Source organism: Canis lupus, chromosome 6, assembly GCF_011100685.1.
Source record: "Canis lupus familiaris isolate Mischka breed German Shepherd chromosome 6, alternate assembly UU_Cfam_GSD_1.0, whole genome shotgun sequence".
Taxonomy (NCBI): Eukaryota; Metazoa; Chordata; class Mammalia; order Carnivora; family Canidae; genus Canis; species Canis lupus.
Genome location: NC_049227.1, coordinates 29,020,050 through 29,047,009, shown reverse-complemented (window position 1 = coordinate 29,047,009; position 26,960 = coordinate 29,020,050). Strand labels below are relative to the sequence as shown.

The window sequence follows — 26,960 nt, the reverse complement described above, 5'->3', positions numbered from 1 at the left end:
GTCTACCTCCTGTTCACTGTGTTAGAGAGTGTCAGGCACTACCTGTTTCCACCCACAGACTTCAGCGAAGGAGTACAGTTCGGCAGCGACCTGTCACCCCCAGCCTTTGGTGTCTGCCTCCACCTGCCTGTGCACCACCCCAACGAGCTGTGAGCAGTGACAGCTCCGGAAGGGGCCAGAAGTCCTTCCCCACAGTTTGGGTCTGTAACTCTGCCACCAGCTCTTGGGCAAAGGGGAGCAGGGGAAGCATTAAGAAGCTTGTAACTGGGGCAACTGTCTCACTGATCTGAATTCGCATGCCATCATGAATTCCAAAGGGCTCCATTCCACCCACCATGAAGAGACACAGACCCTCCTATAGTTTTCCACGGGGCTCAACTCCAGCACCAAGCATCCGACTCATTCATGCGGGTTTAAAAAAAAAAAAAAAAAATCTATAAACACCAGGCTTTGTGACTTACCAGAGCTCTTCGGGGTGATCTTTTGAGAGCAACCTATCTATGTAAACATCAAATATGCCATTCACTTATTAAAAAAGAAAAAGAAAAAGGAAAGAACCAGAATCCTATGAAAATTCCTTTAATTTTCATCTTTTGGAAATACATGTTTCATTTTTTATTTCCATTATACAAAAAATGTTAAATATCTAACAATGATCTATATGAAGATCTACTGAAGTAGATCTGTGAAATTCTGTCACTGTTGGGATCAGTTTCAACAGAGAAAAGGCTGGTACATGTCACTTGTGATTTCACGCACACATACACGCACACACATGTGCCACCTCAGTCCCAGGCACACACTCAGAGATGACGAGCAGGCGGAGACAGGGGAAAGTGGACACAGCACTCATGGAAAAACAGAAGTGAACTTTTTGGACGTGTACAGTCCGCCGTGAGGAACTCACATCTTAGGAAAAAGGACTCTAAACAGATATGGCCCGAAGGCCAAGGCAAAGGGTAAGCTCCTTTGCAGGTGGACAGCAGGAGATGTTTTCCTACTGGAAAAATGGGCTTGAGCGCTGAGGATTTTCAGGCAGCTATGGGGGGAAGTGGGCAGAGGTGAGTGATCTCCCCATCCGTTGGGAGGCCCCCGAATCAGGAGAGAACCCCTTGAAGCGAGAAAGACTTCAACCCAAAACTCTGATCACCGTGCCCAAGGATGCTGGCTCTTTGCTTATTTCACAGCCGACATTCCCCGTCGTGTGGATTCTTAAATGTGCTAAAAGTCATGAAAGCAAAGGCTTCACACAAGCAACAAATAATCAACTGGTTCATAATGTGCACATTCACGACAGCTTACAACCGTGCTGAGTGTCAGCAGACACTTTACATTAAAAGGGAAGAAGAGAGACACAGCCATGAAAATAAAAACTGTTGTGTTTTGTTTTTTTTTCCAGGACACATACTTGGTTTCAAACGCCTCCCATACCACATTTTATTAAATTAAATACAGTATGGCTTCCGAATGTGCTGGCTGGTTCCTCTGCAGCCACAGCACCAGCGATGTGTTTCCCTCAGGCCCAGGTTACCACGTGTCGGGAACTTCGAAGAGCTTGGCAGGGCTGTCCGGGATGGCTCCTGGGGGGCCGGGGGGACACAAAACCAAACACGGTGAACAGGTGAGGATGGCACCTGGAGGCCCCAACAACCAGCAAAGAGCAGAGCATCCACTGCTGGCTGCAAAGGCCACTGCAGGCAGGCCTGGGCCAGACACGGCAAGCCCACCCCTGCCCATGGGCAGCAGTGCCCAGCAGCCGGAGGTGACCCCACTCAACATCACATGTAGGATCAGTGACAGGTCTCCCTGCTTGGACACCTCTTTACTTCACATCTCTCTTGGGGAGCACAAGCTGCATTCTTTGCTAGCCACCATGCTGGGCACTCAGTTAAATTTTTTTTTTTTTTTTTAAATTAGAAAAGTTCTATGCCCAGTGTGGAGCTTGAACTCACAACTCCAAGATTGAGTTGTGTGCTCTACCGACTGAGCCAGCCAAGTGGCCCTCAGTTCATTTAATCTTCATAAAAGCCCAGCATGGTGTGGGACACCTGAGTGGCAAAGTCAGTTAAGGGTCCACTCTTGGATTCTGCTGAGGTCGTGATCTCAGGGTGGGAAGATCAGGCCCCATGTTGGCTCTACACTCAGTGTAGGGTCTGAATCTCTTCTCCTTCCCCTGCCCCTCTCGCTCGTGCTCTCTCTCAAATTAATAAATTAATTAAGCACAGTAGCATCAATATCCCCATTTTACAGATTCAAGAACAGGCTCAGAGAAGCTAGGTAAGGTGAGCAGTCTCACACAGCCAGCAAGTGGCTGAGGTGGAACTAGATCCTTCCATGACATACACAGCCTGTCATGTCCCAGGACACCAGGTTTCTCTGTGCCAGGTGCTCTGTGCCAGAACCCAGAAGAGAAACCCAAGGGACTGGTGACTTTTTTAGAGAAGCTGACCAATGAGGGTTCAGAGACCCCCAAAAGGGGCAAAAGTCAAAGCGTGCAGCCATTTCAGAGTTCAGCAACACTGGCTAAGTGTCGAAGGTCCTCTTCAGTTACAGTTTTACCCGGAAGCTGCAATGCCACTCTCTGTAATGACAGCAGCACAGCCAGGTGGGGGCCTGGACCAGCTGTGTCGAGCTGAGTGAAGGGAAAGTAAGTCAGAGATGAGCGTGGCCCCAATGGAAAGTGTGACAGACCAGGAGCTCCTGCACCAGAGGTGGCAGGGAAAATGGGCAAAGCTAGCCCCAGCTGCTAACACTCCAGAGATTCCAGAGGGGAGAGGGCTTGGATGCTGCCTAAAATGGTAACTTTTAAAACTGGAGGAGGTGCGAGGTCCTGCAAAGTAGGAAATCACTCAGCTGAGAGCAGCCACCTCAATGGCAGGAATGTCTAAAGATAACTAGGTCTGAACACACAAAATAACACAGGATTTCAGCCAACACGAGAATTCCCACTTGGGATCATTTCCTGAGATGAAGTTCAGACGGAGAGGATGAGAAGACTGGGAGAGGGATACTTGGAGTCTGGTGCCCTGGGTCTCCTCCCAGCAAAGACTGTGTGTAAGACTGTTCTTGAGAAGTGAAGAGGGACAGGAGATGCTCCGCGTGACAGATTCCCAGGATCCAGTTAGGTTATTAAAGAACAAAACACACAGACACTCCCCTCCCCAGAACAAGTAAATAATGCAGATGGGCTGTGTTAAGACACTACTAGCCTGACCTCTCAATCACAAATTCATATGATACCTGATTGTAGGGGCACCCAGGTGGCTCAGTCACCTGGCAGTTAAACGTCTGCCTTCAGCTCAGGTCATGATCTCAGGGTCCTGGGATTGAGCCCCTCATCAGGTTCCCTGCTCAGTGGGGAGCCTGCTTCTTCCTCTCCCTCTGTACCCGCCCCCGCTCCGGTCCAGCCCCAGCTCATGTTCTCTTGCTTGCTCAACTTTCTGTCTCTCAAACAAGTAAATAAAATCTAAAAAAAAAAAAAAAAAAACAACAAAACAAAAAAAAAACCCTGACTGTAAGTAGGAAAAGCAACACCCATAGGACATTTTTATAATCCACATTACAAAGAAATAGCACAGCAGTCAATTAGCCATTTTAAAGGTAAAAGCCACAATGCCGAGTGTGGGGAACTGAAATAAATTCAAACTAGCTGTGAGGGAAATCAAACAAACAAACAAAAAGCTAAATGGTTGAAAGCAACTGCACTGTCATACTTCTAATAGCACCTGCTGTCAGCTGGATGGGACCATGTGTGGGTGTGGCGGCATGCCAGCAGACACACAGGAAGTGACTTGGTGAGGAGCTGGTGAGGAATAGCAGAGTAAGCAAAAGCTTTGGATGAGCAAGTCTGGCTTGGCCATTTGACTGGCTGTGTGGCTCTGAATACCTCTCACGGCCTCATCTATCAGCTGGATTGATCATCACTTTCTGCCACATGGGCCTGCCGTGGTACAGCCGAGTTCCTGACATAGTCAGTTTTTCATGGACATTGGGTCTCTTCCCCTTATCGGTAAGGTGGTCCAACACTAAACATGGTTGTTTCCCAGGAAGCCGACAGCCTGCAGTCAAGATCCTAGTTTTCACTACCTAAAATGTGCAGCTGCTGGGCAACAATATGTCCAGAGGAACCAGAACTTTAGGAACCACCTAAAAAGAGACCTGGACCAGAGGGGGCTGGAGGTCACTACTGGTATTCTTTCTAGCACTTTCTAGAAAGGGGGTTGCTGTAGACTGAAGGATCAGTCTCAATGCTGGTGGATAAGGAGATAAGATCAGTGCTCCAAGGAGCTCATTTTCACAGCCCTGTTTTATTTGAGCGGAAAGAATTCTGGAACAATTTTTCTTTTTAAACAAATATTTCTGGATGCCGGCTTCCTGTTAGGATGGATCTCAATGCATACCTTGCATCATATATAAAAATTAACTCAAAATGGGCTGTACCTCTAAATATAAAGCCTAAAACCATAAAAATTCTAGATGAAAACACAGCAGAAAAATCTTTGTAATCTGGAGTCAGGCAAAGATTTCTTAGATCTGACACTAAAGGCATAATCCAAGAAAAAAAATTATAAATTGGATTTCAGTAAAATTTTAAGCTTCTACTATTTGAAGGTTATTATTAAGAAAATGAAAAGAAAAACAAAGTTTGGAAGAATGTGCAAGACACCCAAAAGGACTTATAACCAGAACATACAAAGAACTCTCAACGCTCAAGGACAAGAAAAAAACAACCTGATGAAAAAATGGGCAAAAGATTTGAAAAGACATTCTGCCAAAGAAGAGATCTGGATGGCAACTAATTATACACCCTAAAGATATACTTAGCATTATTAGTCATTAGGGAAATTCAAGTCAAAGCCATATGAGACACCACTACAGACCCACTGGAATGGCTAAAATACTGGTGAAGGTGCAGAGCCATTGGAAGCCTCACTGGCTCTCTGGAAAACACTGTGCCAGTTTCTTAGAAGGTGAAACATGCACTTACTTACTCTAAGACCCAGCAATTCCACTCTTAGGTATTTATCCCAAAGAAATGAAAAGTTATTTCATATAAAAAACTGTTTGCAAATGTTTATAGCAACTTGATTCTTAGTTTCTAAAAAAGTGCTAACAACCTAAATGTCAACGGGCAAAATGGATAAACAGCAATACGTCCATAAAACAGAATACTAACTCAGCAATAGGAAGGAATGAACCACTGGTATGTGCAACAGCAAAATGAATCTCAAACATATTAAGAAAGAAGCACATCAGCAGTTGCCAGGATCTAGGGCTGGGAGGGATGAGACATGAGGAAATCTTACAACTGGAATGATACAACTGTTCTCTCTCTCTCTTCTTAAAAAGATGTATTCATTTTAGAAAGAAGAGGGGTAGGGACAGAGGGAGAGGAGGAAGAGGGAAAATCTCAAGCAGACTCCCTGCCAGGTATAGAGCCTGACATGGGGCTTGATCTCACCACCCTGAGATCATGGACCTGAGCTGAAATCAAGAGTCAGATGCTTAACTGACTGAGCCTCCAGGTGCCTCTATGACTGTTCTCTCTCTTGATCACAATGATGGTTATATGGCTGTACGCATTTGCCAAAACTCATCAAATTGTGCACCTAAAAGTGATGACTTATTGTACATAAACTGTATCTTAATAAAGCTGACCCTGCAAAAGACAGTAGGAATGCTGTTTTAAAATTCAACAAAACTTTAATATAAAATATTATACTGATAATTAAAATTTGGCCAAGAGGTTTTTTTAAACGGGAAAAGAACAGGATACCAAACTGTCTATGAAGTATGATGTCAACATGTATAAAAATGACAGGCAGAGGAAAAACACTTAACACAGTATCAAGCAACCACTGGGTTTGATTTTCTTGTTTTTCTTCATTTTACAGATTTTCATAGCGAGCATATTATTTTTATTAACAAAATGACAAAAGAAATGAAAATGTGGTTAACACAAAAGGTGACTATTTGTATGTCTTTACTTTTCTTCTATCCAGAGCTGAAAAGGAGAGATTCTAAGAGCGAAGACGTTTCTTCCCTCAGGTGAATCAAGAACAGAATCTAAAATATTGGAAATTTGCCATTGTATCATTTTCTAGAGTAGAATTCTGTATACAGAAAGATCCTGTGGGGGTGCTATATGAATGTATTTAACTGGAAAATGCTCCAAAGGTAAAGAGGCAGTTTCCCACACCAAGAAGGCAGAGCTTCCCCGAGTAGAGGGCTGCCAGGAGGGACAAGGACTGAGCAGCGTACTGCCCACAGGCACACTCCTCATGGGCCACACCGAGGCTATCAGCCACATTGTAACTGAGGAATTGAAAAGCTCCTTGGCTGGACTTCCCTAGCCTGGATGGTCAGCAACTGCAGACTGCTACTCTAATCCTAAATTTTCATACTGTAACCTTAGGATTTAAGCTTAAAAAGTTCAACCGATTACTCAAGACTCCAGTGACACTCCTGGTTCTTGGCAAACATTTAAAGGTCTGCTGTGTTGTGTTTTAAATGGAAAGCGGAAAAAGACTTGTAGCAGCCTCTCTATTACATGACAAAGTGTCACCAGGAATAGTCACAGTGTCTCCGGCACTCTTCTGTAAATGCTAACTGGGCCTGGCTACTGGACTGTCCATCAGTATTTTGAAAATGGCCAGTCCGGTCAGCAAGAGGACACTGGAACACAATTCACTTATCAGCAGGAACAGGTGTGCTGTAGAAACTCATCCGTTAAACACTGTCTGGGGGACATGTCCTAGGGATACTTTATTTCAGCCTAAACGACAGGAAGAACTCTGTTTCTTTACACACCAATTGAGAATGTACCTTGAATTTCCCCCGAGGAAAAACAGATAGCACTACCATTCTATACCAATCTTAATAAATATAAGAGGAAGGGACTTACATTATACATCTGTATCCTGAAAAGAGGATAGAAACAACACTTAGGAGGAAAATACTTGCTAAGTACATAATATGTACATAGTGAGCTCCTAAAGAGAATGGTTGCTTGGTCACATGACTTCATCACAAGAAAGTCCAAGTTGGCTGTTGTTTCTGCTCTTGACCAGCTCCTTTCTAAAGAGTCCTTTGCTTCCTCTAAAGTTTGGATAAATTTCATATATGGCAGAATGGTAGGTACAACGTGTGAGCTCTGGATCAGACGGTCCCCTCCCCAGAGCCCCCAACACCAGCTATATTTGACTTTGCCAGTTTGAATTCTTTAAGCCCGTGTCCTCTCTAGAAATCAGAAGTAATGGTATCTATACTTTACTGGGTTTTTATAAGGAATAGATGCAAAGGATGTTCCTGGCACAAATGATAATGATAATAAACTCATGATAATACATGATAAACTACATGATAATAAACTCACTAAACAGTCATTTCTTTTGCAGTTGAAGTCATTTTGTTAGCTGGGAAGGGGTCTAGTACCCAACTCTCAGTACATCTTAGATATTAAAATGTGTAACTAAGACAGATGACACTGTTTTGTGTGGGATTTACTAAGCCACCAACTGACCCAGGACTGCTACAAGACACAATATTCTATGGTCCTCCTTTTTGCTATTATTTCCTCTTTAGAAAACAGAACCCTCCCTGACTTGTGGAACAGTGTCTTTTACACTTTTCATGCTTTTGCTGAGAGTGCCAGGCACCCACCACACCTTCATGAATTACCTGTGGCCCTGTCAAGATATGCTTGCCAGGAGGAGAGATCAGACAGGATGCCCTGGAAGCTGTCTCTGCAGGTCAGGCTTTCCCACACCATACCAAACTGTCCCATCTGGTTGTTGCCAACACCCCAATGAGGTCTTCATGGCTCCTGGTACGCTCTGAACCCGAGTGCTTAATACAGATCCTTCACAGGGTCAGACCTTTGTATTTTCACTCACCCTAGGACCTTATGAAAATCACCAAGCAATCCAAATTGGTTGACTCCACAGGCTCAGAGCCTGGTATCTTGGCTGACAACCTGCTGAGAATATTAGAGCTAAATGCTTACAACGGAACAGACGAGAAGGACCCATTAAACCTCCAGCTTTGTGCTGCTGGAAGGTCTCGCCCGGTGAATGGGGCTCCAGAAGCCCAATTATCTCAAGTTCTCTGATTCAATTAAAAGCTGTCAAGATGTTTCTGTCTTTCTCTTTGAGCGAGACTGACAAAGAAGTACAAAATCTATCATTTTTTTTTCTTTTTTAGCTCAAATCTTGTGGCAGTGACAGCTTTACTGTCAATGGGAGGAAAATAAAAACCTATTTTAATGACGGTATTATACATTCAAAACCCCAAATAACTCACAGAAAGTTTTCGCTTAGAATGATAGAAGTTATAAAGGGAGCTAATCTATTCAAGCAGTCTATTATTAGGTATTTGAATGTTAATACCTATAAGATTATGCTGAGATAGAAGGGGGGGGGGCACCTGTCATCTTGTCCCTGAGAGCTAAGAGAGAAACTGAAAATTTCAGAAGAGACTGGGAGATGAGGGAGAGAACACAAGAGGGGACCCCGCCCCCTGCCACACTAGCCCGGATCTCCTGAAGTCATGTCGACACTCAGTGTTAACATTCGCTGAGCACATACGATGAGGTAGTGTTAAGAAGGGATCCCAGGGAAAGATTAAGAGTGTTACAGAAGAAGAAAAACTTCTCCAATGCTCCATTTAGGGAACAGAGGGGAGGCATGTCATGGAGGACCATGGGGATTCAAGAGGCAGTGGAAAGACACAATTCGGGCTTCAAAGAAGACCCGAAATCTTCAGAGAAAGCTCGGCTTCAGTGTAAAGTATAAAAACATATACAATATCTTTGCTGCCTCTCTTGACTTCATTACTATCAATGAGATGCAGAAAACTCCCTGCCGCCAGGTCAGGCCACACAAAAGGAGGGACTAATCTGGAACACGAGGAATTCTTAGCGTGCATACGAAGCAAATTCCATTGTTTTCTGACTTTCCTTTGGTTTGACTATTGGTTCTGCTCACCAGGAAGCCGTCGTGATGGGAGACACAGGAGACGGACAGTTGGGGCTGGGTGAGAGACCCTCCTATCCTGAGCAGACACAGGGCAGACCAGAGGACTCCGGCACCTCGGGTGAGTCATGTTCCCCATTAGGCCTCCAATCTCTTAACTGTGAAGTGAAACTTGATGACCATCTCAGAACTTTAAAGGGAAGATCGAACTCCCGCCAAGCCTGAAATGCTGCACTGGACCCCAAGCAAGCAGCAGTCAAGCAAGGGGCCCAGAAGGTGGTGGCCGATCTCCTGGAGAGAGAACCAGCCCGGCTGACCAGTGAGCCCCCCACTCATGTCACAGTCCAGCACTGTAGAGGGTCTGTGCCTGAAGGGCTGAGTTTGGTCATGGACCCCCCCATAGCATCCGGGTGATGGGAAGAACAGGGGATTCAGCTCCAGGAAGGCCTGGACTTCCCTTCTGGGGCTAGCCACATGGATCTGCACAGGTTTCTTAACCTCTCTGAGTCAGACACCTGCGTCACTAGGACAGGATGATAATCCCCTACGTCCCTACGTCGGGGCTGCTGTGAGAAGGGAATTAAATAAGGAAAGAAAAGGCTCCTAACACAGCCCCTAGCACATACTAGGCTCACAACCTGGGTTAGTTTCCAGTTTCCTTTGCTCCTTATGTAATTCTGCTTATGAGAGAAATCCAGGCTGCCTAGCGTTTTGCTGGGAACGGTGAAAATTCTGCCACTGAAAATAACATGTGTAGGAGGAGGCCTCTGTGCAAATTGAAATGCACATTTAAGATACTGAGGCTACGTACACACATCAGCAAAACCTCTAAACCATGGAGGAGAGAGAGAGGATTACCAAAGCAGAGTAACCATCTTTAACTGTGAAGGCCCCTGCCAAGCCTCCCTCTATCAAGAGACAGGGCTTTTTAGGGATTCCTCAAATTAAATTAAATGAATCCTAAAAAGCATCTGGTCCCATGGAAAACTGCAGCAGTCACCCTCATCTGCGGGGGACATATTCCAAAACACCCAGTAGATGCCTGAAACTTCCGGTAGTACTATACCCTATATACACCATGCTATTTCCTGCACATACACGGCTATGATAAAGTTTAATTTATAAATGCACAGAGATTAACAAGAGCTAATAACAAACAAGAACAATTGTAACAATGCATTGTAGTAAAAGCCATATGAATAGGTTTTTCTCTCTTAAAAAATCGTATTGCCCTGGACTCACCCTTCTTCTTGTGATGATGTGAGATGATAATATGCCCTCATGATGAGATGAAGTGAGGGGAATGACATAGGCATGGTGACCCAGCATTAGGCTACTGATGACCTTCTCTCTCTCTCTCCTTTTTTTTTAAAAGATTTTATTTATTCATGAGAGACACAGAGAAAGGCAGAGACACAGGCAGAGGGAGAAACAGACTCCCTGCAGGGAGCCCGATGTGGGACTCGATCCCAGGACCCCGGCATCACGAATCAAACCAAAGGCAGACACTCAACCACTGAGCCACCCAAGTGCCCCTACCAATGACCTGCTGATGACAAGTCAGAAGGATCCTCTGCTTCTGGATTGCCGCTGACCACAGGAAACCATCGATAAGGGTGGGGGGTGGGGACTGTTGCACGTGGGCTTTGGCGCCAACCGAAGCCCTGCTATCATTTCTCCCCCCAAACTATGAGTTTCTAGAGCCTTAAAGAGTGAACAAGTCCAGAACTTTAGTAAGATCTTATACAGACCTGCTGGTGAAAGGTCCTTCTTCATTCTTTTTAATTTCTTGGCCTTCTTCTTTCCCTCAGAGAGGGATTCTGCACAGGACTCAGTCTGCTCGAGCTCGGTGTCCGAAATCTCCCCTGATATTCTGGCCTCCAAGTCCGCCTCGGCTGGGCTGGGACTCAAGTTTCTCTTTCCTACTGTGCTGGTCGCTGTAAGACTGAAACACAAACAGTGGAAGGACATGAAAGGTGTGGAGATTAACAGGAACACCAGCCTATAAAACGTCTAAATACTCTTAAGTCTGTAACCACTAAACTAGCAGCCAACAACCTGTATGTGAAAGTTAAAGACTTTATATAGGAACTGAAGTCTAAAAGTTTCCCCGCTGACAGCATTACTCAGAAGCACGTTCTACGTTATGCTTGTGTACATACACATACAAATCCAAGCTGTTCTTAGCACTTCAATGGATGAAATTTTTTTTTTAAAAAGATTTTATTTATTTGAGGGAGCGCACACATGCAAGAGAGCACAAGCAGGGCGGGGCGTGGCAGGCAGAGGGAGAAGCAGGCTCCCTGGCTGAGCAGGGAGCCTGGTGACATGGGGCTCAATCACAGAACCCCCCCAGGATCATGACCTGAAGGCGGACCCTTAACTTACTGAGCCACCCAGGCGCTCCTCAAAGAACAAAGTTTTAAAGAAAATTGCTGGTCTCTGTTTTGGTAGAGCTCCTAGAGCAGAAGAGCAGAACAGAATAGTAGAGCTGCGGTAACAAAACAATAGTCTTGGGGGTGCTAAATTGGAAGACAGCATTGTTACCTTCATGATTAACTAATGAGATACGCAGCACAACAGAAGAACTCTTGAGTGTGCACCCTATCACCTTGCTCATCATCTGAATCCACTTAGCCAGGGCATATCCTACCTTCACATAATTCTCTTCTGTGCCAAAACGGTGACTTGTCAAATTTATAATTAAACCTGGCTTCACTTTTAAAGCTTTATAGGATGTGACATGTTAAATTAAATCAAATTACATGTCCTGATTTTTCCTTGAGAAAATACGTTCCCTGAAATATAACTTGATAAAAACAGAGACCGCATGGCCCATGTAAGTCCTGTCTCCTCCAAATGGGTCTTATAAATAGATTTTTTATTATAGCCCCCAAATTATGAGAAACATTTAAAAATCAAGTCATTCCAATTCAGGAAGGCCATTCAAGTACAGAGAGGGGGCGGAAAGGGAGAGAGCGAGTGAATGCAGACATACCCTGATTTCAGCCTTTTCTCAGGAAGCAAATACTTAAAACGTTACATATAAAGAAACCTGGCTACCCAGTCCTCCCAGTTCCTCTATGTTAGTCCTGCATTTTGGTCTTCTCTGTACTTCACACTTGTTCACTCATGCAAAGAAGGAAAAAGATAAACTGTTTCCCTGGTGGTTCTTAGAAGCCATAGGAGGCAAAATAGGGCTGAGAGCACATGGGCTCTTAAGACTGGCTGATTGGCCTTCCACTTGTCCTCTTTTTCACATATATTACATGCACTTTTCTGAAACATCTCTTTTATTGGGGAGACATAAGGAAAAGGGGGGGTACCAATGGTAATATTTGGAGGGTTATTAAAAATTCATGCTAAATGTAATGTTTAAAACTGATAATAAAAAATAATAAAAACTGATAATAGCCTTAAAAAGTTTTTTAAAAATATTTTATTTATTTTAGAGAGAGCTAGAGAGAGTGAGGGGCAGGGGTGCAGATCGAGAATCTCAAGCAGATGCAGGCTCCATCTCATGACCCAGAGATCATGACCTGAGATGAAATCAAGAGTCGGACACTTAACCTATGGGGAGCTACCCAGGTACGCTACTTTTAAACAGTTTTCTTAAAGATAAAAAATAATTTTGGCTGGTTTCTGAAAATTTGGAAAATTCAAAAAGTGTAAGAAAATAATAAGGACCCACTCTTCCACCACAAAAGGGGAACAGGCCTAAAAATTCCTTGGTGCTGTAAATCTTGGAACCTGGTAGTGTCTGAGATGTGAATGTTTAATGAAAACTCAGTTGGGACTTCGAGAAATACAAAGTCCAGAAATAGCCTCAACTGCATATAGAAATCTGATGTACAATGAAGGTCATATCTCCAATTACTGGGGCAAGGATGAACTTTTAAGAAATGGTGTTGAGACTACTGGAAAAGGACAAATTAAACTCATTCTTCACTTGATACAAAAGCATAAACAGCCAACGGATCAGATATCTACATGTAAAAAATAAATGTAGATACTACAATAAAATAAATGTAGGTACTACAATAAAACCTGGGTGAATTCCTCCAAAATCTGGGTGTACAAAAAGGCTTTCTTTTTTTTAAGTGTTTTTTTTTTTTTTTTTTTTAAGATTTCCATTTATTTATTCATGAGAGACACAGAGAGAGAGAGAGAGAGAGAGAGGCAGAGACACAGGCAGAGGGAGAGGGAGAAGCAGGCTCCATGCAGGGAACCCGATGTGGGATTCGATCCCAGATCAGGCCCTGGGCTGAAGGTGGCGTTAAACTGCTGAGCCACCCAGGCTGCCCAGGCTTTCTCACTATGACTTGCAATCCAAAATCCAGACACAATAAAAAATTTATAAATTTAATCTCATAAAAATCTTTTGCATGGCAATCAATATGATGAGCAAAGTCAAAAGACAAATGAGAAACCAGGGAAAAATATCTGTAGCATATATTATTGATAAAAGGTTAATGTCTCTGATACACAAATAACTCTCAATCTGAGGGGAGTCATGGCAGAGCCATGAACTCACTGTTATAGAGGGGAATGTGGCAATATTAACAAAACTACATATTTACTTACTTCTTGAGTCTACAATTGCACTTGTAGGAATTTGGAAGATATACCTTTAACAATGCAAAAATACATATGCACAGGTTATTTATTCATTGCAGCTTTCTTTGTAATTACAAAATACTGCCAAGGCAAAATACTGCCTAAATGTCTAAGCATTGGAAACTGATTAAACTGTGGTACATACATTCGGTGAAGTACTGAGCAGTTATAAGAAAGAATGAAGATCTCAACTGATAGAGAATGATTTCTGGTTAAAATAAAATTTTAAAAAAGGTAGAAAAAGCAAAGTGCAAAAGAGCAATGTATAAGTCCAGTATTCCCAGTCTTGGATAGGGAGTGGGAAAGAACTCAAATCCTGAGCTCTTTAGGAGGTTTGCTTCTGTTGTCAAATGAGTGAAGCAATTTTGAAAAATTCTTAGATGTGTTATAGTACTAAGCAAATGAGTGAATGTGTTGAAGCCAGACACACACATACTGAAGTAGAGGAAGACAAGGAAGAGCCCTCTGGAGATGGAATAATATTGGAGACAAGGCTTAAGCTCATGATTTAAAAATAAATATGTGTGTACGTGTGCATATTTATGCATCCACATGCATATGCACATGTGTGCACTAATGTGGGGGTATGTATGTGTGTACATCCATGCACTATCTAATGAAAGAGCCTATGAGCAAAGAAACTCCAGTAGCAGTGAACACACTAGGTGTCTACATCATAATTTCTAAAATTGAACACCCTAAGAAAAAACAGGGCTTCTGGAAGAATTGGCTTATTCCATGGCTGGGGTAAAGGAGACACAAAATGAGCCTGGAACATCTCGGAATACAAGAAGGCAGGAAACTGCTCAAGATGTGAGGAGGCATGTTACAGGTACGGAGGGCCTGGCTGGAAAAGGCTCTTTCTGGTCAGGTATCTGAGCACCCAAATAAGTAAGGGGCAGTAACAAATTCTAAGCTGATGAAAAAATAGGTTTACATTTATATTTATAATATATATTATATTTGTATGGGTTTATATAATACATGACAAAGAGAGGAGAGAAGAAAGAGCTCTTACAGCTGAGTACTAACTAGGAATTGGTAATGGAGAAGAGAAACAGAGTTAGCAGATGATCCCTTTGTAACCATCACATGAAGGATGGTCGAGGCAAACATTCTCCGCAGCTGCTCAGCCTGGGGAGATGTTCTGATGGAGGGCAGGATATCTGCATGATCTGAGATGGTCTCCCCACACACTGGTACCTGCAGAGCATCACCTGTGCAGTATTCCAGTCAGGACCGTGTAACTGAAATGCAACCATGAAGAAGTATCAGACAAATCCGGATGGAAAATATTTTACTGGGAAAAAAAAAAGTAGTAGGAGGGAGGGACTGGTGTTCTTCAACAATGTCACTGTCCCAAGAGACTAAAGAGGTATGAAAACTAGATGTAACACGTTATCACAGACTGGGCCTTATAATGGAGGGGGGTGGGGAGTGAGACAGATGATACCAGCTGAAATACTAAAACTGGGATATGACTGGTAAAGCATCCTAGCAATGTTAAATTACCGAGGTTGGTAACTGTACTGTAGGTGTGTAAGAAAATATCCTTACTTAGTGGACTTAGGGACAAAGGATCATGATGTAGTTAACTTCCTTTCAGATGGCTCAGAAAAAAAAAAGTAAGTATGTTGGGAGGCATGGAGAGAAAAAGAGAGGGAATGGGGGGCGCCTGAGTGGCTCAATTGGTTGAGCAATCAACTCTTGGTTTCGACTCAGGTCATGATCTCAGGGTCTTGAGATCAAGCTTGAGCTGCGGTGCTCGGCAGGGAGTCCGCTTGTGATTCTGACTCTCTCCTTCTCCCTCCACCCTCTCTTAAAAAAAAAAACAAAGAAGGAAGAAAAAAAGAAAGAGGGAAAGGAAAAGGGGAGGAGAGAGCATGATATGGAGCGTGTGTACACAGATGGGAGGATGCAGGAAGAGAGAGCAAGCGCACAAATGCGTAATAATATAAATGGAGCAAAGTGTCAACAACAAAAAGGATTTTCATAAATTCTTCCCATTAATTTACAACATATTTCTTAGTTCCGCATCTGTAGTTTCTGCTCTCAAACAAGAATCCTTTGCTTCCTAGGAAGGTCTGTTGTTTATTGGACATCCTGCTTGTGAAAGCCCTCAGATATGCGTGGAATGGATACATTTCAGATGTTAATTGGGTATATGGATGTAATATCCACGCTTGTGTAAAATTTTCTGAACTATCATTCTCTTAATAAAAATAAAAGCTGTGACTATATCCCATGTAATTTAATAAAGCAGTTTTAGATCAAAACCAGTTTTTATTATATATGGAAAACCAGATATATGAGCCTTTAATTTTTTACTATTTATACATTTTCAAGGTATGGCTGTGTGTGCACATGTATATATGTATGGGTACTCTCCATATGTGTGTGCTGGTAAGACAATCCTTTACAGACTGATTTTAATTTTTTAACATTTTATTTTGTTGTTGTTGTTTTTTTCATCATGCTAAGCGTGGTCTTAATCCCCACCCCCTATATCCCTCACCTTCCCATCCATCTCCTCTCTGGATATCCTTAGCTTGTTTTTATAGTTAAGAGCAGTTCCTTGATTTGTCTCTCTCACTATTCTAGAGATTGATGTCAAAGGTCAACAAAAATCAGGCAAAACCACCTTCCATGAGTCTGAGCTCATTCTGCGAGTGGAATTTTAATGCACAAACTGAGCTACTTCATAATGAATATGAAATGCACATTTAAATCCACTGAAGAAGTGGTAATTAATGAAAAAATAAAATGTTAGAGACACAACCTGGTGTGTCAGAACTGAACATTAAACCTTCATCAGCATTTATATGGGGGATGCAAATGATAAACCATTCCAGTTACAATGACTATTAGATCAAACTCAGAATTTTGCTAGAAGTTAAAGTATTGACAAGTCAGCAAGTACAAATCAAATTGTTCTAGGGTGACTATCTCCATTAACTTCTTCCTGTCAGTAGAAAAAAAAATGTTTGCTAATGGGTTATATTTACACATTACATTTATTTACACATTCCTTTTTCTGCAAAGCCACAAAAATCTGGCTGCCCATGAAGTTTTCCCCTCTTTATTTTAAATGAGGGTATTATTTACATGCAATGAAATTCACTCATTTAGGTATAGAGCTTGGTTAATTTTTGGAATTGTATATAACCATGTAAACGCTGAAACAATCAAGACACAGAATGGTTCCCTTTCTCTAAGAAGATTCCTTGTGCCACTCTGTACAGACTTGCAGTGTCTGCAGTGATGCCAGTAAACACTGATCTGCCTGCAGTTTCTATCATTCTGTCTTTTCTAAGAGTTCATATGAAGGGAACTGTACCGTATTTTAGTCTTTTGTGTTTGGCTCTTTCACTTGGCATAATGCCCTGAGAAACATCCATGCAGCTGCAGTACTGGTCTTTCACTCCTTCTGGCACTAAGTAGTGTTATTTACTAGTATGGCTATACCACAATTCATTTATTCATTCACCACTTGATGGGCATTTGGGCTGCTTCCAATATTGTGCTGTTATAAATAATAATACTATGAACATTTGTGTAAAGGCTTTCCCGAGTTTTCTTTTAATCATGGTAAAGTGTATGTAACGTAAAACTTACCGTGTTAACCACATTAAGTGTACAGTTCAGTGCTGTTAAATACTTTATAATGTGCCATTTCCACCACCACCCATCTCTAGAATTCTTCTCATCTTACAATACTGAAGCCCTGTATCCATTAAATGGTAATCCCCCATTCTCCTTCCCCCCAACCCCTGGCAACCATTGTTCTTTCTGCCACTCTGATTGCAACTACTCTAACAGGTACCTCATATTAGTGGGATCATACGGTATTTGTCTTTCTGTGACTGGCTTATTTAACTTTGCAAAATGTCGAGCAATGTGCACATTGTAGCATGTGTCAGAAATTCCTCCCCTTTTAAGGCTGAATAATATTCCACTGTGCGGGTACACCACATTTTGCTTATCCATTCATCTGTCAATGGACACCTGGGATGCTTCCATATTTCAGTTGTGAAAAATACTAATACGAACATCAGTGTACAAAGATCTCTTCAAGACACTGCTTTTAATTCCTTTGGGCATATACCAAGAAGTAGAATTACTGGATCACATGGTAAGTTTATTTTTAGTTTTCAAGGAACCACCATACTGTTTTCATAAGAACATTCCCACAAACAGTGCACAAGGCTCCGATTTCTCTGTGACCTCCTTAACACCTATTCTTTTCTGGCTTTTGATGGGTATAAGGTGGTATCTCGTGGTTCTGTTTGCATTTCCCTAATGATTAGTGATGTTAAGAATCTTTTCATGAGCTTATTGGCCATTCATACATCTTCTTCAGAGATACATCTATGCAAGTTCTTTGCCTATTTTTGAGTAAGATTAGTTTTTGTTATTTTTGTTGAGTTTTAGTTCCCTATATATTCTAGATAGTTATCCCTTATCAGATAGAGGACTTCATTTTGTACATGGTGTATGGTAAGGGTCTAACTTCATTCTTTTCATGTAGAAATCCAGTTTACCCAACACCATTTGCTGAAAAGACTGTTCTTTCCCCCACTGAATGGTCTTGGCATTCTTACTGAAAATGACCTGACCATATACGTGAAGTAAATTTTAAATCAGGAAGTGTTAGTCCTCCAAATCTGTTCTTTTTCAAGATTGTTTTGGCTATCTAGCATTCTTTGGGAATCCATATGAATCTTAGGATGGATTTTTTTTTTATATCTGCCAAAAATGTCACTGGGATTCTGACAGGAATTGCACTGAATCCATAGATAACTTTAGCTAGTACTGAAATCTTGACAATACTGAGTTTTCAAATCGATGAACATGGAGCATGGGGTATCTTTTCATTTACGCAGATCTTTTTTTACTTCTTTCAGCAATGTTTTATAGATAGTTAGGAGACAGCCCTCTCTCCCCATCTTCCTATTCTTACACAGGCACTAATCTCACCATGAGGCCTCTACCCTCATGACCCCATCTAATTTTAACCATCTCCCAAAGACCCCATCTCCTAACTCCATCACACTGGGGATCAGGGTTTTGACACATGAATTTGGGGGTGGGGGTGTCATGATTCAGACTACAGCACAAAGTTACTAATATTTTGTTCCATCTTTTCTCCTAGAAATGTTATAGTTGTAATTCTTACATTTAGCTCTCTGAGTCATTTCAAGTTCATTATGTATATGGTGTGATTTAAGAGTAGAAGTTCAATTTCTGCATACTACTATGCAATTGTTTCAGAATTATTTGGGGTTTTTTGTTTTTTTCAGAATTATTTGTTAACAAAACTAAGTTTGCTTTCTGGATTACCAGTACTTTTGTGAGGAGTTTTAAGTTTTTCCAAATTCCTGAAAGTTATTAATCTTCAAAATTTGAGACCAAGAAATCTGAAATCCTGAATCATAAATTATTCTATATTTTCCATAGCACTGTACTACATGTTTTTAAATAATAATGAGGTATAGTCATAAACAATGAATCAGTTTTCTGTGATAGGGCTATATTTAAAGTTTCAGGGGTTAGTTTAGTAGAGTAAAATATAATAATAAATGTATTGTTATTATCATGAAACACATACTGAAACAAAATAATTTCAATGCCATGCAAATAATCTCTACCTGATACAGGCGTTTGGTGATAGAAAACATTAAAAGAGTAAGACATTAGCATTGAATGGATGCCCAATAAACATCATTTAAATGTTGAAAGATGTCACAAATATTTAATATTTAAAAGTTATTCTTAAATGAGATTTTAAGGCACACAAGTATTAATTGCTAATATTTGTCTTATGACAAATATTCCAGATGTAGAGATATTTCTTTCATGTTGTGCTGATGCTGGTCAAAATTGTTCTTAGTGTGTCCAAAGCAAATACAAGTTGGGCGTTAGACTACATATTGCTTCATATAAGCTCATTTCCTCTTTGAGGGATGAAAATATTTTGTCTGCTTCCCTTGATTTGAGTTTTGCTGTTAAAATTGATATTGCTCGACCTAATTCAGATTTTCGATGACCGGATCTCACATCAAAGTATTCCACAATGCTATTTACGCCTTTGCATTTCTTCTGTAAAAGTACTTACAAAGAACTATAGCCTTATAGCAAATATTCAGACACTAAAACACCACTGGATTCTATTAAGATAACATAATATTTGGGTATCCTAGCAAGGTCAACAGCACTATTACACAGAAACATGTTTCAGAACTGCCAATTTAAAGACTGCTTCCAAAACTTATTATTTCTTGAAATGAGAATTGCAGGATTTTTATAAAGTGTACTGATGTGTGTAAACTCGTTAATATGTTTTTATTTATAAAAATGACTCATTGTTAGCACCAGGCAAGGCTATAAACATACGCTCACAACATGGCAGCAGTGACAAGCAAGGATGACAGATTTGATCATGGCCCCTTCTCTCCCATACACTCCATCCTCATTTCAGAACTGTTGCCCTTAACCTTTGACACTGATTCCACTCTTGCTTTCAGCTTTAGGTCAGGGGATTCCTTTGAACTAGTAATACCTATGCTGGTGGTTAAACTTTAATTCCTACAGATTTTTTCCCTTTAATTTGATTTCTTGACTGATTTTTCTCACAATTTAGAGTAACATAAATGTCCCCAGAAATGTCAGGAAGGGATTCCTGCATGGAAATGCTGCTGGAAATCAACAGACCACAAATGTGTGGTTTTGTTTCGGGACACTCTATTCCACTATTCTGTTTCGTTATCTATTTATCTTTCCTATGCCAGCACCACACTGTTATTATACCTGTAGCTTTACAGTAAGTCTTAAAGACAGAGGGTAAGTCCTTCAGTGAGTTGGGAGGTTCACACTGCTGGGTATAATAGCCACCTTTCATTTATTTATTTTTTTTAAAAGGTTTATTTATTTATTCTTTCAGAGAGAGCGAAGAGAGAGGCAGAGACACAGAGGGAGAAGCAGGCTCCATGCAGGAAGCCCGATGTGGGACTCGATCCTGGGTCTCCAGGATCACACCCAAGGCTGCAGGCGGCGCTAAACCGCTGCGCCACCGGGGCTGCCCTAGCCACCTTTCATTTAAAAAAGTTGCCCGTTTATAAAATTCTCTCGTTTGACACTTAGAGACGAGCATTTTCAACTGGATAGGTGTTTTGTTTTGTTTTGTTTTGTTTTGTTTTCCATTTTACAGGCAAGACACCTCAGAGTAAGTGACTTCTCCCCAGTCAGGTAGCTGGTTAGGTAGACCTGTGACGGCCCTCCAAGTGCAGGGAGGGCACTCTTAACTGTTTCACTGCCTCCCCACCACCAAGCCCCATGTTCCTGGGGCCAGTTCTTCTTGGGCAGGTCTTATCTGAAAAAAGACCCTCTCAGAAAGGCTTTCTGTGGCCCCCTGACCCTGAAGCATTTATCCCTCTATCTTGTTTTGTTTTCCACCTCTGTCTGGGCTTCTTACTTACTTCTTCACTTGTTAATTCTCTCTCTGCCACTAGAACGTAAATTCAGCAAGAACAGGATCTCACACTATATGCTGAGTATGGGGCTTCTCAGTGCCTGGCCCAGGGCCTACAGAGTCAATCAGCCCTCTACAGTCAAGGTTTGTAAAATGGATGGATTAGAGGAAATGGGTGAATGGTTCCCCCCAAGAGCAGTGAGGCAAGTGACAAGCACTAAGCTGCTTATTTCATCTGGAATTATATATGATATTAACATGGTTTACATTCTAGTATATAGTCACCTGTGTGCCTGGATAGAAACATATTCCCTACTAGATATAGCTAAATGGAAGAAGGAATGCCCCTCTGTGCAAACTACCTCACAAAACAAAATGAACTGGGAAAATCCCGGGAAGTGGGAGCTAGAAAATGCATTTTTATTGTTTTCACAAACTCTCATACTGAATTCAAATTCCATGAGCATGACTGTTTCTGTGTTTGTGGGCATAATCTGGGTGGAGAAGGGAAGGATGTTCACTCTATACTCAATTCAATTCAGAAGGCAATCTCTTGGGGGATGGCTGATGAACTGTGACTTTATTTCTAACAAAGAATTTGGGTCTGAAAAGCAAAAGTAAGATCAAATAAGGTATGTCTGTATGATAGCTACCCAGGAATAAAGGGTATCTCTTGTGGAATGAGAGATGGGGGTGCGGGGGAAAGACAATTCATGAGTATGTCGTGTGACTGTGGCTCAGTCCTAGGTATAAAGTTTATTTTTAAATATGAGATTGGCCTAAATCAGAGAAAAAATTGGTTCTGGGTTACAAAGAATCAATGACACTCAACTGGAACTTCTTACAAGAACCTGATTTGAAGCTGGCTAAACAATCCCTTATTGCTAATTCACTTTAATTCAACACAGAAAAGATTAATGGATGATAAACACAAAAGAAATTAATACTAATTCCTAAATAACAAACTTATACTCAACACATAATTAGTTGAAGCTGAATTCAGAACATCTGAAATTTTCAGAAGCTGGAATGAAATTTACTTTTGCACTAAAATTTCCTTTTGTCTCTGATAAACGGATTTACTAATCAAATCAGTAATGTAATCAAATCAAAACAAAATAACTACTTCCATGACAAAAGCCCGACTACTTCAGAAAATCAACTGCTTTTAAAAAATTTCCAGGAAGTTAAACATGACCAGTTGGACACATATTTATCTGCAGAGGGATATAAATAACTTGACAAAGGCACAGAGAACAGGAGAGGCAGCATCAGAGGACAGGATGTCAGCTCACTTTGGAGACACTTTGGAGACAACAAGTAGGAAGAAGAGTGCCAAAGAACTTCACACAGAGGAGGAAACAAATCTAAGTGTTGTATTAAAGGTTAATTCACCCCACAGAGCCTGCAAAGTCTCAGCAAATAACAGGCACCAGATTCTTGAAACAAGTAGGTGATAAGGACTGGGGCTATATAAACAGGAGGAAAGGCTATCCTAGGATCCCCACCCCCATCCTGGGGAAGCCAGGGGACAAACATCCCCCCAGCCATCAGCAGCTGGACAAGACATTTACTCTCTGCACAACTGACCCTCTCATGGAGGCACCAAGTCCAACAGTAAAGAGCAGGACTGAGCAGGGCAGTAAGAAGTGATGAACGGAGGGAAGCAGCATCCCCCATGCACTGGGAAGTGAGGCCTCCAGATTCCTCTTGCTAATCAATATGCAAAGCACCAGCAGTTGGGATAAGATTGCACCTTCCCCAAGGTGCAAATCAGAAAATCCATGGCTTAACAAACCTGAATCCTTACATCTAATATCACACTTAATGCAGAATGCTTTTGTCCTAGTATCAGGAATAAGACATATATGCTGGCTCTCGCTATTTCCACTTAACACTGTACTATAGGCCCTAGCCACTGCAATAAGACAAGAGAAAGAAAGAAAATTTATACGGTCCACAGGGAGAAATACAGTTGCTTCTACTTGCAGCATATGTGATTGTCTAAACAGAAAATACCAAATAGCCTATAAAAAGTTATTAGAACTAAAAAGTGAATTTAGTGAGGTTCAAGGATACATGGTCAACATATACAAATCAACTGTATTTCTTTATACTAGAAATGAATGACTGGAAATTGAACTTTAAAATATATGACATATGGGGTGCCTGGCTGGTTCAGTTGGAAGAGTGTGAGACTCTTGATCTCAGGGTCATGAGTTTGAGCCCCATGCTAGGTATGGAGATTACTTAAAACAAATAAAATAAATTACTTACAATAGCATCAAAAAGCAAAATACTTAGGGACAACTCTAATCAAGCATATGTCAAATTTGTATGCCAAAAACTACAATAAATTGATGAGAAAAAAATCAAAGAAAACCCGAATAGGTGAAAAGATACACCACGTTCATGAGTTAGAAGACTCAATACAATTGTTAATTCTCTCCAAAATGATCTACGGATGCAACATAATTGCAGTCCAAATTCCTAGCAGGCTTTTAATAGAGATCAACAAACTGGCCTAAATTTTATGTGGAAAAGTGAAAAGCAAGGATGAAGGATTTACCATCTGACTTCAAGACTCCCTATAAAGCTGTAGTAATCAAGACAGTGTGGTACTAGCAAAAGCATAGAGGTGCAGACCAGTGGAAAAGAATGAGTCCAGAAAATGACATATATATATATCTCCACTGGTTTTTATAGACTCTTTTTTAAATTTTATTTATCTATTCATCAGAGAGACACACACACACACACACACAGAGGCAAGAGACACAGGCAGAGAGAGAAGCAGGCTCCATGCAGGGAGCCCGACACAGGACTCGATCCCCGGTCTCCAGGATCACACCCCAGGCTGCACTAAACTGCTGCACCACTGGGGCTGCCCTCTCCACTGGTTTTTGACAAAGAAATCCGAGTAATTCAACACAGAAAGGACAGTCCTTTCAAAGAATGGTACCAGAACAAACAGATATCTACATACAAAAAATTTAATAGGTCATATACCTAAACATAAAACAAAAGACTGTCAATCTTATAGAAAAGATAAGACAATCTTTCTGACTCTAGTAGAGGTAAAGAGTTCTTCAGGAGACCACAAAAAGCAGAAGCCATAAAGAAAATAAGCCTCAGAGGAAAAATATATGTAATTAAAATGCCATCTTCTTACCTCATCACTCTACAGAGAAAAGATCAATAGGCTAACATCAGTTAGCCTCCACACCCACAGCTTTTTCTTATCCCTTTTTAGTTCATTCTTAAATAATAATGGACAGCCTAAAATCGTCAAATATTTGAAGAAAATCTTGAACGTAAGATACAAAATTCAAAGCAGACCAACATACAGAGAAAAAAACTGAGGAAGCAGAGACAATGTAGGGAACTGGGAAAACTTTAAAAACTATAGGCAATCTTTGCTTTGCCCATAGTATAGGACTATAAAAATGACTGGACAAGCCTACTGTATTAGCAAGTCAATGGCTAAACAGAAAAAACCCAAGACATAGCAATAATTACATTATTTGGAAAAAGTAAATATCAAAAGAAAGAGTTGAAAGTGGTTGCCTCTGAGGAACAGGATGAGGGTAGCAGGGGACAGCTGCTTTTTATTATAGAATTTTTCTATTACTTGGCTTTAAAAAACAATGTTCATGTATTTCATTGAAAATAAAAGAAAAAAATGTCAAGGACTTCACAAAGATCTACTTAACATTGTGAAAAACTCTTATACCAATAGTAAATCAGTACTTGTCTGGCTATGTTAAATGGGCATACTCAGCTCTGTTAAACTCATTGGCTCTGTGACTCCGAATAAGACCTGCTTTTCTGACTCTCCAATTCTCCTCTCGAACTAGCATTAGGGAGGGTTGACAAGATCATCTCCAAGAGTCTTCCAGCTCCATAAGTATATGGTTTTATCAAGTAACACTTTTAATCACACAGTTATAGGTGCGACTGATTCTTTAAAAGAATCTATCTCATTTCTTCACAAATGTCCTACAATCTAGACTAGTTTTCAGTCTACACTTCCATTCATCTGAATTAGCGTGGTATCACTGAATATTCCACAGTTAGCTTTTGCAAGTAGAAATGATACCTAAGAAAAAATTCAAAACCTGTTACCTAAACAACAACAAAATTTATAGCATCAATATCTTAGTCCTACATATTTTTTCAAGACATCCCATCTCTTTAGAAATTGCTGTTTTTGGTGGTTTCTGTTTTTCTTATAAATCCACTAAACCCAACCTGAGAAGGAGAAAAACCCATAATGCTAACTGAGCATCAAATGTGGAAGTGAACTGTTTCACAAATGATGGAAGTGAACTGTTTCATGAATGATGTAGAAGGAAAGTAGATAGGTGGGACTATTCTATTCATGAAGGACCGACTCTTCTTGCTGCATGGGCACTCACCTTTCTCAGATGCCTACTGCAGCCAAAATGAACTGAGCTAATGGAGAGGGAGAAAGAGAGAGGTTTTTTTTTTTTTTTAAAGGAAGCTATTGACCATCTGGAGAATGCCACTCTAAATTCTAACAGTTTCACTATATCCATCAATTTAGCCATCCTGAATGGACATTCACATCATATATTTCATCAAAGTAATGATGAGATGACATCATTAGCTCTACTGATCTGATTTGATGAATCAATAGTGTATGACAGCTTTATCAGGAGAGGAGAACATCCTTTCTGCTCTCTCAGAACAGAGGACCACCTACCAGAAGATGTTCTGACACCAAGAAACTACATGCCTCTTGTATCTTGGTTTGGTTTCTGAAGACCCTTCTGGGGGGTAATTTGTGACTATAGCACACTAGAAACGAATCCCTTCCAAGAATTTAGAATCATTAATCTAAGATGATGAGGTAATGTGCCTCTTGGTCATGATTCCTGATTTCTGTAGCATATTATGAGATGAATTTCCTCTTATTTCCCTTAAAACATGATAAGGTATGCATGAACAGACTTCAGACTTGATATTCCAAGGATCCAATCAAACTACTCCTACCTTCACATGGGCCTTTTAGTCTCAACAACAAATAAGACAATAAAATAAGGTAGATTCTGGTGTTGTTATAAAAGAATGTCATTTCTTCTGGCCTTGTCTTTAGCAAAGCAACTGAAAGTATTCTTACTATGACTATGCTGTTCAAAAGGGAAAAAGAAGGCGTCAGGGCCTTTCTCAATAGGAAAGTCCATCAGAAGTCAGGTTACCAGGTGTCCTGAGTTCTCCTGTTCATTCATTTATTTAAAGAGAACTGAGTGACCACAGGGCATCACTTGTTAGGTACTGGAACGCATATGTGAATAAACATCGTTTCACTTCACAGAAGTTCCGAAGGCAGAGGATTCCCAAGGATGCCAGGTGGCATGGAAAGCATCTCAGAAGGCATTTCTGGCAGTGGGGAAGGATCACAAATGGGTATTTGAGGAGGGAGCAGACATTCTGGAAAGAGCATACATGGAATTTGGGATGAGAGAGATAAGGGCCTGAATCCAGGTTCTGTCACTTACTGGTTTTGTGACTCTGGACAACTTCCTGTACATCTGTGTGTCTCAGTCTCCTTGATTAATAAATAGATTATTATGAGGATTAAAGAGGAAAATGAAACAAAACAGCACAAATTACAGTGACTGGCACGTGGCAGACATCTGAATGATGGTGCCTTCGCTGTTCCCACACGGTCCCACAGTGGGCATGTTTTTGGAGATGATGTTGATCTGAGTCTTCAGAGGTCCAAATCTTTGAAAAGGATCATGAAAGGTGAAGAGCCAGAGAGAAGGAAGAGTGGAAGGGAGGCGCAAGCAGCCTCAGAGGTTGTACAGGCTGGCCCTGAGCTGCAAGGGGAAGGAGGGAGGGTTTTCAGCAGCCTCCCCAGGGCACATGAAACCATC

The 26,960-nt window shown here is 41.1% G+C and overlaps 1 protein-coding gene across 2 annotated transcripts in view; it reads right to left on the bottom strand.

Moving 5' to 3' along the window:
* Window positions 1-563: 563 nt before the first annotated feature.
* PARN (poly(A)-specific ribonuclease) overlaps window positions 564-26,960 on the bottom strand; it is a 155,372-nt gene continuing 128,975 nt past the window's right edge. The window contains exons 23-24 of one of the 2 annotated variants that reach the window (XM_038540300.1): window positions 10,724-10,917; window positions 564-1,580 (exon numbers count right to left, since the gene is read on the bottom strand). In XM_038540300.1, the coding sequence (XP_038396228.1) occupies window positions 1,528-1,580; window positions 10,724-10,917 (247 nt within the window). In that variant the 3' untranslated portion in view covers window positions 564-1,527. The remainder of the gene's footprint in view (window positions 1,581-10,723; window positions 10,918-26,960) is intronic. The other variant, XM_038540301.1, reaches the window with a different exon arrangement.